A 15,796-nucleotide genomic window follows, 5' to 3' on the forward strand; every position below is an offset into this window, starting at 1 on the left:
CAGCCAAATACACATTTGCAAATAAAGAAAACAAACATAAGCCTAACTCGCCTTATTTACCTAGTACTCACTATTCTGAACTTATAAGAGCCTGTATCGGAGAGATTGGAGAGAAACCTGGTTGCACGTCTGGTCCCTCTGAGCCCCCAGAGTGAACAACAACCAAAATCTAACAGCACACACACACAGAGAAACTTCCCTCCCTCAAGATTTGAAAGTATCCTGTCCCCTGATTGGTCCTCTGGTCAGGTGACAGTCGGCTCACTGATCTTGTTAACCCTTTACAGGCAAAAGAGATATAAAGTACTTCTGTTCTATTAACTCCTACTCTCTGTTTATGACAGCTTGTCTGCGGAGAACTTATTAGACGTGATCTAGCCTATGACAATGAACTGTTTGTGTGTCAAGTGAGTCTGCAATGGAGAACTGGTTTCACATGTGTTTTGCAGAACTTGAACTTGCAACCTCATATGTTGCATTACTAATTAATTGCAAACATGAAACGTATTCAAACTGATGAAAAAACTAAAAATGCACTTAGATGTCTCACTGGGATTATTCACTTAAAGCCTAAAAAAAAACAATTAAATTCCCCACAACAAACTTAATTCAGTTTCAGTTAAGGTTGCTAGGTTTCTCTTATTTACAAACAGAAATTTGTATTCCTGATTCCTGCCTTACCTTATGGCTCTTTAGGATCACAGGCAGCTAAAATAAGGCACAGAAGCCTCAGAACTGTTCTACTTTGTGCTGGGAACCAGGAATAGCTCACTCCAGTTTTAGGACTAAGAAAATGTAAATGCATCTTATGGCCACTTTCCCACCCCCCCAGACTTGCCCTGAGCCCAGCTTGGCCTTAGGCTTCATTTTCTTGGAAGTATAATTGGAACCAGAATTAAAAAAAAACAAACTATTTAAATCAATGGTGGTAATTAATATACACAATATTAGCCCAGGTCACTGAGCTGCAATGGCACAGGACCCAATCCTGCAATTGTTTCTCATGTGAGCACTCCATATCCACAAAAGTAGTCTCAATGACTACAGGGAGACTACTCACTTAAGATCTGCATGCTTAGACACTTAGTCCTTCATTCCCCGTAAAATAATCTGTTCCAAAGGTGAATATTATTTCTTTTTGAAATAGTATTGTGCTGCTCACCAATTTATATCCTTTCAGTTATTCAGTGACAGTTATTCTGTCGCCTCGATATAGGCCTTGTGCCATTCTCATAGACATGGGGGGGTGGGGACATTAAAATCTAAATGTTCAAACGTAAATGTTTTCTTTCTATAGCTCAGAGTGGTGAAATGTGACATTAGGAACACCTTTGTCAAATAGGAACATTGTCCTTAATGTAATAGGTGTTTCTGCCCCCAGGCAGTTGAAGCAGTGACATTCTTCCCGAGGGAGGATAAACAACAGACTTCAAAGAAAGATCAGTGTCTCACTGCATGTTTTATTGGCCATGGCTATTAAGCCAAGAAAATCCAACTCCTGGCTTGAAAGGATTAATATAAATAACTGAAGGGTGGTTTAACGGAAAGCAAGTTTTTTGTGACCATGATTATAAGCAAACTGTCTCTTTATTGCAGACTCGGCCATATTTGCCTGTTGTGTGGAATTGCACAACTCAGTATGTTAACATAGCAGGGTGCACTGTACTGATAACGATTGTGGCCCTGATTCATGACAATTCTTAGCTCGCTTTCTTTCTTCTACGCATACATTAAAACCTAGCCATGTGGAAGAAGTTCTTAATGCTCAATTTGCTCCAGAATGTTCCCCAGTCATAGATATAAAAGATTTTATATGGAGAGAGATAAATTGTGATCTCAGTTATATCCATGTAAACCCACTGAATGAAGTAAGCTTGGTTCCAAGGGCTTATCTAATAGAAGAATTTTTTCCAATGTTTTTTTTCCAAAGGAAAAAATCTCACCACTTTTCTTTCTTTCTTTCTTTTTTCTTTTTTTTAAATCTAGGAAAAAACCAGCCAAGGACTCCAGTAGACTCCAAGGCCTACACGGTTCTCATTGCGCTTCTAGTATTCATATGTTCCGTGGCATTGCTTACTGCTATAATATGCAGAAAGTAAGTATTTTTGAGTAGGCAATAACTAATTAGCATAGATTAAATTTGCACGAGGAATCATTAAATGAATTATTCAGTACTCAAAGGGCTTTTATTTTGGTATTAAACATGATTAATACAAATCAAGAATATTGATTACAAGATAAAAGTTGTTCAGTGAATTTGAGGAAGTTTGGGAGAATGCTCAATTTAATCTCCAATTCCAAAGCCATGTGTTGAAAGAGGGACTGAAACTGTCTCAGTGTGAGATGGACTGTCGGGAAGCTACCTTATCTACTTTGCTCAGGCCTCACTAAGATGGACCCTGCTGGCCATTTATCTCCATAGAAGAATGCTACCTTGAGACCCAACAAAAGCTGCTAAGAGAAACCATCTTTCATGGTTAAAGACAAAGGCCAGTATTTTCAAACTTGTGGTCTAAAACCAGGCACCTGAAATCCATATTTAGACACCTGTACACATGGCCTGATTTTCACTTACTTCACTGGGAGGCAAAGGTGTTCAGTACCACCAGAAAACCAAGCCAGTATTTAACTATTCTCTAAGACTGGTTTGGCAAGTATTTTAGAGCAGCTCTTTTTTAATATGAGGGCCCAATGGATGCCCTTGTAACCAAGCTTCCAAAGACATTGTGTGAACAAAGCCAGAAATATTTTGGATTTCAGTGGCAGCATCCAGAAATCAAGGAAGAGAATCATAAATCAATGATGAAGTCAGTTCATCAATGATGATTCAAAGAATCAATAATGTAATTACAAACTCCTTTTCCTAAGAGATATATCAAGCAGCAACCATCAGGTTCACAATAAAAATGCTCCCAGTAATTTAAGCACTGTCCATGAATCCACTAACTGCTTGTTAATTTCTTTCATGGCTCCTAAATTAGTTGCTCACCTGATGAGTCCTCAGCTGATTTCCTTCCCACAAAGTTTCTTTTGTCCAAACTAAAAGCACAGGTTGTGAAAAAAATGGTGCTAGTACTTTAATGTGGCTGTGTAGTCACTGCTCCAGCGCTGGGAGAAAGCCCAGTGCTGTAAAAAGCCACTTCTGTGAGGGGAATAGCTACCAGTGCTGGGAGCACAGCTCCAGTGCTGTGACACTGTCTACACTGCCCCTTTACAGTGCTGAAACTTGCACCGCTCAGGTGGGTGTTTTTTCATGGTGTATATTCCCAGTACAGAGTTAACACGGCAGTTGGCCCTAATTTCCCTCCTATCAACACACAAAACCCTCCTATCTAGATTTCACGGGGACTTAAACCTGAGCTAGCTGGTATAGCTGGAGGTGTGGGTTAGAATTCCAGTTCCACTTTCACCCAGGCTGGTAATCCACCCACTCTGCAATATGGACACAGGCTCACTCATTTGAGTGCTGATAGTCCTCCCACAATTCCCCTTTTGTGCCCAGGACAGACATGTTCTCTCACAATTCACTGGGAAGGAATTATAGAGCAGGTCAGCTTACTTCAGCTCAACGAATGCCTCTGAAGTCCTAGCCACACACATGCATGAGTGCAGCACCAGTGAGGTATGGCTACGCTGTGATAAAATCCCAATGATGCCAAGTGTTGGAGCCCAGGTCAGTTGACTTGGGCTCAGGCTGTGGAGCTAACAATAGCATGTTTGAGCTTGGTCTGGAGCCTCAGTTGTGAGACCCCCACGAGGCAGGAGGGTTGAGCCTAAACCCCAACATCTACACTGCAAATTTGATAGCCCTGCAGCCTCAGTCAACTGACTCAGGCCAGTGTAGCTGTGCCACAGGTCTTTTGTTGCAATATAGACATACCCAGTAACTAAGGTAGGGCTTTGCAGTGTGGCTACTCACACCTGGGCTGGGACAACATAAGTGCTCAGACCATGTGCCAATCTCCCGAGTTAACTGTGCTGTGAAGATATTCCCTTTGTGGTACAAGAACTCAGCTGCCAAGCGCTGAAATGATAGCAGCACATACAGCAGTGCTATCTCCAGTCAGCTCTGTCCCATTCCTTAGCTGGCTCCCCAGCTGCAGCTGCCTTACCCTGACTGACTCCAGCTGAGCCACACTTCAGGGGGTGCCATGCACATTCCAAATCATTTTGTGACACCGTGTTCAAAATAGGATCCAGAACTTTCCATCTTTTCTCCTTGGTAAGGACGAGGAAGTGCCTAGGTCTTGCATCTGACGAAGTGGGTATTCACCCACGAAAGCTCATGCTCCAAAATGTCTGTTAGTCTATAAGGTGCCACAGGATTCTTTGCTGCTTTTACAGATCCAGACTAACACGGCTACCCCTCTGATACTAGGTCCCCTTAGAAATCTCTTTCTTAGGCACCCTCTTCCTCCTCCATTCCCAATGATTCCTTGGCCACACACCTCAGGCATAAAGTTAGCCTGTACAACAGTGAAAAGACTCCAGTGTGTTTTCAGTATTCCAAGTCTTCCCTTTTGTGACTTGTAATTTTCATCATAATGTCACTAAATAATAGCTAAGCACAAGTATGTGTTTTAACATTTACTTACTGAGGTGGTAGCCATTTTAGCCAGGTTGTGTCTACCAACTACAATACTACATGATAGTCATGGAAGACTTTGAAGGAGCTCTCTGTGGGGTATAATTAAGTGCCCAAGTGGGATTCATGAAAGGATCTAAGTTAGTAGCATATATTTACTTTAGACAAGTTGATCAGAAGGAATGTGGGTAAAAAAGAGCTTGGCAGGAACCAAAAAGGCTTTTGAAAAGGGCAAAGTGATGGTAATGGAGGAGTTCAACCAACCAGATGGACTGAGTCAGTGGTCATAAAATAAAAGGATCAGTAGCTTAGTGGGGATAGTACAGGACTGCCTCTTCCTTAAGCAGCACATAACAGAGTGAAACAGAAACAGGCAGTTCTCACCTTGACCCCAACCAACACAGATGAAAGTGGTGCAGAAGTAATGCTAGCTGAGCATCTAATCAACAAAGATTATCCTAATTGTTGCACTGGTTTTAACCCAGTGTCATTTCACTTAAATCATACCAGCATGTGATGGAATGGACAATTAGGTCATGTATATTAAGGATATAGTTTTGTTACGGAGATCACCGGATCATGTCTGTTCTGGGCACAAAAGCGGAATTGTGAGAAGGTAGTGGAGGACTATCAGCACTCAAATGAGTGAGGCTGTGTCCATATCGCAGAGTAGGTGGATTACCAGCCTGGGTGAAAGTGCAACCCTGAGCCTCAGCATCAAAGTTGGGTGCAAGGATCTTGATATGGTTCCATAGGCTGTTGCGGGATTTTAATCTTGTTTTTGGTGGGTTCTGCAGGTCATGGTGCTGTGGGATTCTCATAATTGCATTGACATGATTAAGAAAGTGAAATAGTGCTTTTTTCTCAGCAGACACTATAGATTTTCATTCTGGAGATCAAACACTAACTGAGATTCTGATAAACTCAACCTAAGCTCTTGAGTTATTTCTCACTGTGTTTCTGTGGGGACTGACCTGTTTAACCTTACTTTGTTTTATTTATGTTTATGTATAAGTGTGAAGATAATGTATGTGGATTATAAAGTAGTCTCATTATAATGCAGAAATTGTTGTTCTTATGTTTCTTTAGCATTATAAGATTTTATAAAGTTAGTAGTTGAGAATTAAGTTAATTCCTTTTAGAATTGGTTTGGGGAGGTTGACCCTGTGCAAGCTTTGCTGAAAATCTTCAGCAACTGAATTCTGGGTCTCCATGTGCTTTCCTAGGGGAGATGGGGTTTTGAAGGCACTGGAAAAGGGAAGTAAACTCTAGCCCACCCAAACGGTACATGGCATACAGGCCACATGGTCTTTTGCAAAGCACAAGCCCTGTCTACTTACCCTCAATGGAGTCCAGCTACAAGAAACCTATTGCGCATGTCCCAAACTACACCCAATTTCAGGAACTTCAGGGTGTGGTGTGCTAATTTTGCATTTGCCAAGCACCAATGACCCAGTCATTCCTAAACCCCCACCCTTCCCCCCTTCTCCATAGATCTCTTAAAGAGATCTTTCTCTTTTAGGCACATGGTTTACAGCTGCATCATCCCAGGAGCACCTCAAAGAACAGATTATGACACAGAGTCAGATTCCCTCTCCTTTTCCCTGGGGAAAGGATAAGTTATTGCATCCTTTTTCTCTGAGCAGCACTTCACTACCCACTGTGTGCTAGGTCAGCTGCTCTGGCCAGTCATTAGAGGTGAGTGGAATCTCCTCCCTCATTGCACTGGCCTCAGGCATTTACTAACAGGTGAATAACCCCCCAGCTTGCCTCACTGTGGCAGAAGTCACAATCTGAAAAGGAGTTAGGGCAGGCGAGTTGAGTGTATGTGACAATAGAGCCCATGGGAATCAAATGATTGTTAATCATGGTAGAGTGAAGAAAACAACTGATTTCTTTCATAAACCTGCTTTATTGTTTCCACAGGTATCACTTATGGAGCAGACTATTTCCACCAATTCCAACACCCCATAACAGTTTAAAAAATCTGTTTTTAAATAAGAGCTATCAGGTAAAAGAAATGTGTTATATTATTTGCACAGAGGAGACAATTAACAGTCTTTGGCTGCTGCCTCTTTCCTAGACATATGCTACGCCTGTATTTCTTTTGTATTGTCCTCTGGGAGAGCAACTAATATTGCTCTGATTAGGAACTCCCTTCCTTCTGTTTATAACTTCCACATAAATATTACTTGTGAACCACATTTTCAGACTAGTGCATGCAGAAATGCGTGCACGTAATTTGTATGTGCAATTAATGCAATAACTCAGACAATCCTAACTGCAAGCACAGAAGATGAGCTAGAAACTGAATTAGCCATTTGCACCTGCAGTTAGTGAGGTTGTGTGTGCAATTATGGCAACTGTCGACAGACTCTCAAACTGGTTTAAATGAGCAAGGATCTGTTGACTTTAGTGAAGACTTTAGACCTAGCCCTGTTTGTGCATTGTATATTTTTGTGAAATCCTAAAGGGTTGCCTTATATATTACATAGCTCTACTAAAAATAAGCCACAATGTTAAAGGTAAAAGAACAAATCCTGGTAAAAGGACCAAATCTGGGTAGGAGACTTTGCTTGAAGAAATACCTGTAGCTAGACTAGGGCTGGCTACAGTTGTGTATTTATGTGTGTGTGTTGGGGGGTGGGGGGAGAGAGCAGTGGATGTGGCCTGCTACTACCTTCTAATGTGAGGCATGATACGTCCTGCCATGCCTGTAGCTTGCCCACTGGGGAACCCAGGGGAAGCCATATACATTCCTTCAGGGTTTGAGAGAAATAACCAGATTTTCAAGGGTGACCACATAAAAGTGCACCCAAATCACACATTTGCTCAGGCAAAGAGGCACATAGGTGCATAGCAAGCTACCCATTGGAAGGCCAGAGCGCCAGCTTGCTTAGTTAGCTATAGGATTTGCACTTAAGATTTAGAATTCACTTTTGGAAGCTGTGCCCACAAAGTGTTCCAAAGTGAGCCCAGATTGCTACAGATGATGCCATAGCTCTGATGGGGAAAGGAGCTGTCTCCTAAACAGTGAAGTGGAGTCCAGAGGTATTTAATGGCAGATTTGTATAAGATAGTACAAGTGGTGTAACTAGCACTAATCTGATGAAATGAAGAAAGGGAAAACCAAGACAGATTTATCTAGAAACATTTGCTGACAGCAAGATGTATGTGGTGGAGGAATGATGGGAAGTGCTGGAGAAGTCCATCACATAGGAAACTTGAAACCTGAATGGACAAAGCTCTAAAGAATGTATTCTAGGAAACATTCTAGGGCGGAAGGATGATCCAGTGGTTATGGTACTGGCTGGGAACTCTAGGTTCAGTTGCCTGCTCTGCCACCGACTTCTTGGGCAAGTCAAACAGGGCACTGCAATCGGAGGTAGGAGTGTAGTATGTTACATGCCTGAGTAGCTTTAATCTAGCCAGCTTGGGTACTAATGGCGGTGAACCCATGGCAGCATGGACTGCAGCATGAGCTAACCGTCCGAGTAGGTACCCAGGGTTCCGGACCTGTGCTGCAACCTGCTGTTGGTACCCAAGTTAGCTAGAGCAAAGCTAGTTCAGGTGTGTCTGCTCCAGCTGCAACCATACCCCCGATTGCAATGTAAGTACCCTTAGTCTCTCTGTTTCAGTTCCCCATCTGTAAAATAGAGATAATGGCCTCTCAAGGATTCTGTGAGAATAAGTACATTAAAGATTGGGAGCACTCAGATATTACAGTAATGGGGGATATGGAAGTACCATAAAGAGAGAGCCCTGTGTTGGCATGGACGCAAACACCATCTAACTTCTGTCTTCTGACCTGATTTACTTTGTGAAAACTGATGAGAAATCCTTTGGACTTAATATTAAGCAGTTTTGATGCCTTCTTGTGTTTGCTGTTCCTGAAAAAATATAATTGCCTTACAGATAAAGTGTAACTTCGCCTTGGCTTTCATGGAGAATTCTGTATAGTAACTTGCTTCTAATTTCCCCCCACCCTCTGAAAAGTTTTGCTTTGTTATTCCACAGTCTGATCAAGGAAACAAGCTTAAGAGATTATTGTATAAGCGTTCAGTTTGTTTTTAATTAAAGTAAAGTCAACTGTGGAAAATAACATGATTGGGTATGACAAACTGATTTTAGAATAAGAGAAATAGTAAATATTAACATAGCAGCTAAGCAATCCTTAGAAAAAGTGAACTAAGACAAAGAGCATTTCACATTACTGAGAGCAGCACTGGGTTTTACTTAGCAATCTTTTTATTTAAAGTAAATTTAATGCAGGTGAACAAAGCCAGACTGATAGCCCTAGAGGCCAAAGGCCTGTGTTTAGCAATAGAATACAACACAACGTGAGCAGCCAGCAGTGCAAATTTTCCCCCACTGCACTGACATACTTTAGTTCAGGGGTCGGCAACCTTTCAGAAGTGGTGGGACAAGTTCACTATAATTTAAGGTTTTGTGGCCAGTAATACATTTTAACGTTTGTAGAAGGTCCCTCTCTATGTCTATATTACAGAAGTAAACTATTGTTGTATTTAAAGTAAATAAGGTTTTAAAAATATTTAAGAAGCTTCTTTTAAAATAAAATTAAAATGCAGATCTTATCAATTTAGTGTGATCCTTGCCTGGGATCCTTCTTTGAGGTTCCAGCCACCAGCCCCGCTCAGCCCGCTGCTGGTCTGGGGTTCAATTCACTCAGCCAGCAGTGGGCTGAGCAGGCCGGTGGTGGGCTGAGTGGGGATGACAGGGGGCTGACTAGCCCAGTCCGCTGCCAGTCTGGGGTGCCAGCAGCACTCAGCCTGCTGCCAGTCTGGGGTTCTGGTTGCCGGTCCCTTGCCAGTCGGGGTCCCAGCCGCCGGCCCCACTCAGCCTCCTGCTGGCCTGGGTGAGCATAACCCCAGGCTGGTAGTGAGCTGAGGGGGCCCGGTGGCCAGGATCCTGGCTGGCAGGAGCTGGTGGATGGAACCCCAGACCGGCAGCTGGCTGAGCTCAACTCGCTGCAGTCTGACGTCCCGCCACCGGCCCCGCTCAGCCTGCTGCCAGCTGAGTGAATGGAACCCCAGACTGGCAGCGGGGTGAGCAGGGCCAGCAGCAGTGCCATTTTCCCCACAGTCACTGCTTTAGCATTTTTATTCTGCCAGTTAAGGCAGTATTGTACAAAGCTGGATTTGTGACCTTTGTCAATGGATTTCACACTGCCATGACAAAAGTGACATGCATCAGCAAAATGGCCACAACCAGCAACTGGGTTAATTGTATTATAAACTTTTACACAATTTATCCCCTGCTGAGACATACTTTGCACCCCTGCAAAATTTCATACTGCTTAGATAAGTTAATGGGTGCGTTGCTCCTGGAACACAAGTTTCAGAGGTTAAATCTCAAGCAAAAATATATATTTTTCAATTGTGTGTTTTTAATCATTGTGAACTTTGAACTGTCATGAATTGTAGCTCAAAAGTATTTTTCACCTACAGTTTGATAGCTAAAAGCAGTGTTTCTTTTTTCAGAGAACACGTAACTTTACCAGTGAAACGGAAACAGAAATTGGAAGTTGCTGTGAAGATCTTGGAAGTTATGTTGAGGACCTTTCTTCGGATGTCCTTGAAGATTCTTATAATATGAACTATTAATCCATTCATGAGCTTGAAATTAACAGGAGTGTTACTGCAAGTGACAACAGTTTAGATTGGATGAACCTTCAGATCATACCATCATCAGTGCTTCAAACGTAGAAAAATGTGTTGCTTCCAAGAGGTGAAGTTGCTTAATAAAAAGTGACATTTGTATGTGTTACCTTGTAAAGAAAAAAGTGAGTACGTTCTGTGATGCTCTGTACCTCGAGGGGACACTCTACACCCCCATGTTCATCTTTATAAAATGATTGTGAGGTATCCAATGCAAAGTTTGTCATGTTGGGTGTCTTTGGAAGGCTCATGCACTGAGCATGGTTGTTATAGTGATGTTACAGTAAGGTCACAGGTTATAATTTCATGTGTATATAGTTATGAGGCTGAAAATGTATCCTCATAGCTTAAAGCAAGCCTATGCAAAAACTCTCCAAGAACAGACAGGCAGTTCACACCTCATCCGGGCATGGATGGGACAAATCCAGCCCAGCCTCATAGGAACAATGGCTTAGGCAGCAACAAAAGAATCTGTTAGACCCTCAAGGGAGTCACCCCTCTTCTTTTGGGCAGTTTAGGACTGCGATGAGGTAATGCTCACTTGACTCTGAAGGGAGGGGGGCAAAGCCAAGAGGAAAGATAGGACATGATAAAAGGGAGAGATATTTTGCTATGCTCTTTCTCTCTTCCATCAACACCTGCAGACACCACCACCACCAAGTGACTGAAGTGCTGATCAAGGGGAGAACCAGACTGAAAAGCCAGTCTGTGGTGAGAAGCATCTAAGGCCATGTCTACATCTAAAATTTTGCAGCGCTGGTTGTTACAGCTGTATTAGTACAGCTGTATAGGGCCAGCGCTGCAGAGTGGCCACACTTACAGCAACCAGCGCTGCAAGTGGTGTTAGATGTGGCCACACTGCAGCGCTGTTGGGCGGCTTCAAGGGGGGTTCCGGGACGAGAGAGCAAACCGGGAAAGGAAACCAGCTTCCCCGCGGTTTGCTCTCTCGGTCCCGGAGCCACCCAGCAAACCGCAGGGAAGGAGGCCTGCTTGCTCGGGGTTCCGGGACCGAGAGAGCAAACCGGGAACGCCGCGGTTTGCTCTCTCGGTCCCGGAGCCAGCCAGCAAACCGCAGGGAAGGAGACCTGCTTGCTCGGGGTTCCGGGACCGAGAGAGCAAACCGGGAACGCCGCGGTTTGCTCTCTCGGTCCCAGAGCCAGCCAGCAAACCGCAGGGAAGGAGACCTGCTTGCTCGGGGTTCCGGGACCGAGAGAGCAAACCGGGAACGCCGCGGTTTGCTCTCTCGGTCCCGGAGCCAGCCAGCAAACCGCAGGGAAGGAGACCTGCTTGCTCGGGGTTCCGGGACCGAGAGAGCAAACCGGGAACGCCGCGGTTTGCTCTCTCGGTCCCGGAGCCAGCCAGCAAACCGCAGGGAAGGAGACCTGCTTGCTCGGGGTTCCTGGACCGAGAGAGCAAACCGGGAACGCCGCGGTTTGCTCTCTCGGTCCCGGAGCCACCCAGCAAACCGCAGGGAAGGAGACCTGCTTGCTCGGGGTTCCGGGACCGAGAGAGCAAACCGCGGCGAAGCTGGTTTCCTTTCCCGGTTTGCTCTCTCGGTCCCGGAACCCCGAGCAAGCAGGTCTCCTTCCCTGCGGTTTGCTGGGTGGCTCCGGGACCGAGAGAGCAAACCGGGAAAGGAAACCAGCTTGATTACCAGAGGCTTCCTCCTTCCACGGAGGTCAAGAAAAGCGCTGGTAACTGTCTACATTGGATTACCAGCGCTGGATCACCAGCGCTGGATCCTCTACACCCGAGACAAAACGGGAGTACGGCCAGCGCTGCAAACAGGGAGTTGCAGCGCTGGTGGTGCCCTGCAGATGTGTACACCTTCAAAGTTGCAGCGCTGTAACTCCCTCACCAGCGCTGCAACTTTCTGATGTAGACAAGCCCTAAGTTTTTAAGGACATTGAAAGTGTTAAGATCAGCTTAGAATGTGTTTTGCTTTTATTTCATTTGACCAAATCTGACTTATGCTTTGACTTATAATCATTTAAATCTACCTTTATAATTAATAAATCTGTTTGTTTATTCTACCTGAAGCAATGTGTTTGGTTTGCAGTGTGTCAGAGACTCCCCTTGGAAGAACAAGCCTGGTACATATCAATTTCTTTGATGAATTTATATAAGCTTGCAGCGTCCAGTAGACATAACTGGGCACTGCAAGATGGAGGTTCCTAGGGTTGTTTCTGGGACCAGATTTATTGGCTAGTGTCATTTGCTTGCAAGTAGCTGGGAGCAGCTGACATGCCAGAGGCTGTGTGTGAACAGCTCAGGAGTAGGGGTTCTCACAGCAGAGCAGGGTAAGGCTGGCTCCCAGAGTCAAGGATTGAAGTGATCTAGCAGATCACTGGTCCAGGCAACACCAGATGGCAACATCACACATTCTGTAAGCATCTCTTATCAAAGCGTGAGAGCCAAAGACGTCTTCTGCTTGGCAGCTAAGAGAACTCCACTAACTGCGGTGAAGCTACCTCTACTTACATTGGAGCTGAATTTGGCTAAGTGGAACCACTCCTATAAGAGTGGGCTGAAGACCTGGTTTCCTATTGCTGCTTTTGTTCTCTGATAACTGGAATATTTTTGTTCCTAGAACCATATGTTCTGAGGAAGCGGTTAGGGTACTATCACACTTATATAAATCACATTTACGCCTTTGCTCTTTGTGAGCGCAGGAGGGACATGGCCAGAAAGACTCAAAAATCAAAATACAGTGAAAGGACTTTTTCAAAAGGTAGTGGCTCTATCTGTGTTTTGTTACGCAAGTCCCTTGCCCTCCACTCCCTTTTTAAACTCCCCTTTTCCCATACAAACAACCCCCCACGATATAAAATGGAACAAAATTATGATACATCCTTTGTCACCTTAGCTGCTCTAATATCTCGTATTATGAACTCCATCCTCCCTCCAGCCTTCCCTTTTTTAATATTAATTCCCTCAGCATCCTATGTTTGTTAAACTCATCTAAGGTTGTAAGCTTTTCAGTTTGCAAGACCAGTGTCTTAATATCTGCAAAGTGTAATTTATATCAATGGAAGTATAAGCAAATACTAACAACTTACCTAATTAGGCAAACTGTACTTGATTTAATTTAAAATGTGGATTTTTAAAATTTTTTTTTGGTAATTAGAACTGCTTTAATGGTGTGTGAAATTTGATGTGCAGAACTCTGTTTCATAGAATTTAACCAGAGGTCAGATATCAGGGTCTGATTCTCCATTGCCTTGTGCAGTTAGTTACCGTAGTGCAAAATGGGTACAAAACTTTGTATTTGCATTCTTTTTGCACTGCTGTAATTGACTAAACAGGCACAGGATAATGACAGATCAGGCTCATCTGGTCTTCTTAAATTACAGTGACAAGAGTTTGTACACTGTGAGATCAGGAGAGCCTGATTTTTAACAAGTTAGTTACCTTCTGCAGCATCCAAAATAGGCTGCTTAATTTGCATATGCAATTGATAACTGCACATGCAAATTAGCTCTTTGCATGCACAACTAGTCACACTTATAAGTGATTGTGTCCATTCAGATAATTCATTGCTTGTGCAATCAATGCAACCTTGGATTTTATACATCAGGATAATAGCTTTGTGCTCTGCAATGGTATCAGTGTGCCAAATTCAAACACTGATGTATTCATACTGAAAAGCATTCAGGGCAACATCTATAAAGTTCAACAGAAAACCAACAAAAGTCACACATTCACATGGAAAGAGGAAGCTAACAGATTCTTGGTAGCGGCCTTTTCAAACATTGTGAAATGGTTAGCCTATCAGCATAAAGCCCATCTGTACTACGTGTCATCTACAGACTTTGCTGAGCACATTATCAGCACTTAACTAATAAATCGTCATCATTACTTTGAAAATGCTGCTTGTGCAGATGAAACAAATTCTGGGCCTACGTGCCGAAGTCAGTGGGAGTGGCAGGCACTTAGCACCTCTCTGGAGCATGTTCAGTGCCCTCGCATGGCTTCTTCTCAAGCATGTTCTTCACAACGTCTGTGCTTGAGTGCCCGATATCTTCAGCAATGTACTGTTGTGCGAGGAATGCCTTTAACCTGAGGCCTGGCCATTTGCCCAAGCCAAAAACTGAGTGCTAGAGTAAATGTTGAAAATCATGTTTCTCACCTGACCAAATAATTTTCCACTCTGAAAAAGAACCCTGTTTGGAGCAGTAAGTTTGCAAGATCCTGTCTCTAGACACACTGGCACACTTCCTAGGCTATAAATAGTGTGAAGATAGAAGAAACCCCCAAAAGAGTGAGAGAAACAAAGCCCTTCAGTTACTATGTTTTCAGCCCTAGCCTCTGTTTTCACATGCTCATTTTTATGAAAACAGTTGAATGCACCTGTAATAATAGAAGCACATCCATTCTGTAGCCACAGACAGCAACCTTTGGGCAAACGGATCTCTGTGCATAAAACAGGAGCATGCCCAGTTCTGTGGTCTTAATCAGTTACACTTGCAAAAGGTTGGCATGGAAAAGTACAGGGCATGGGAATTTTTTTCCCCAAATATATATAGATGTTCAGTAAAGTTGTCCTGATTAGAGTGCCCTCTTGTGGCAGGCCATGGCACAACATGTCCACTCATCACAGATTGTCCACTCAGGTAAATGAGGGACTCCATGCTAGGCTCTCTTGATTGAATAATACCCCTCCTGGGGGCCAGTTTATTACAAAATGTAACACAAATAGTGCAAAACATAAGTCCCACAAAGTCCATTTATCACAATCAGTGCATATAGTCCTTAAAAAAAAAAATCAAATATCCTCTTGGCCTTTAACATAACACATACCACATTCTGGCATCTTCCACCACACCTAGGGTTCTTGTCAGTCCTTTTTAGTCCCTCTTCCAGGACAGCCACCCCAGCCTCTTTGACTGAAGTGCAAGCCTGCTCTTTTCATCAGGAACTTCCACAGTGTCTCTGCTGGGAGAGCATCCTCACCAGGGGAGCCCTGCTTGCTCCCCCAGCCTTCTCACTGTTCCCCTGAGTCCAGCTCAGCAGAGAGGAGACATCAGTTGGTGAGCACCACTGCTGTTCTCCTGTTTCCATCCCTCAGCTTTGGCTCTTCCGCTTAGAACCAGCCAGCACCTCCCTCCAATGCTCCTCCTGCCTTCAGCTCCTTTCAGCTATGGCTTTCTGGCTTGGGGAGATCAGCTGGCAAACCCAACCTGTGGCTCTCCTCGCCTTCAACCTTGCCTCAGGAAACACTTGGCAGCTCTCACCTGCCCTTCCTGACTGACCTGGGCAGTTCCCACTTGCCTTTTCCTGACTGACTTGCAACCTCGACTCACCGTCTTTCTTCCTCTTAGATTCTCCCTGACCCTTTACAGCCTCAGGTGTCATGCTGCCCTCTTAACTAGCCAGCCTGGGAGCACCTGTTATGGCACAGGGAAGCTGGACCTATTTCATTTACGGCCGCCAGCCGCCCTGTGACAAGGTGAAAGAAAACCCTCAGAGAAATATTATTGCTCTTGGCTGGGATTTCTGAATGAACCAAAGGGAGTTAGGCCCCCAACTCCCC

General features: G+C 44.1%; 1 protein-coding gene across 4 annotated transcripts in view; it reads left to right on the top strand.

The window, feature by feature from the left end:
• The window catches only part of IL5RA (interleukin 5 receptor subunit alpha), a 38,688-nt gene extending 28,220 nt beyond the window's left edge, over window positions 1–10,468 (top strand). For all 4 annotated transcript variants that reach the window (XM_030569217.1, XM_030569220.1, XM_030569218.1 and 1 more), the window contains 3 exons: window positions 1,987–2,095; window positions 6,512–6,596; window positions 10,087–10,468. In XM_030569217.1, the coding sequence (XP_030425077.1) occupies window positions 1,987–2,095; window positions 6,512–6,596; window positions 10,087–10,209 (317 nt within the window). In that variant the 3' untranslated portion in view covers window positions 10,210–10,468. The remainder of the gene's footprint in view (window positions 1–1,986; window positions 2,096–6,511; window positions 6,597–10,086) is intronic.
• The last annotated feature ends 5,328 nt before the right edge of the window (window positions 10,469–15,796 follow it).

Source organism: Gopherus evgoodei, chromosome 7 (assembly GCF_007399415.2).
Source record: "Gopherus evgoodei ecotype Sinaloan lineage chromosome 7, rGopEvg1_v1.p, whole genome shotgun sequence".
Taxonomy (NCBI): Eukaryota; Metazoa; Chordata; order Testudines; family Testudinidae; genus Gopherus; species Gopherus evgoodei.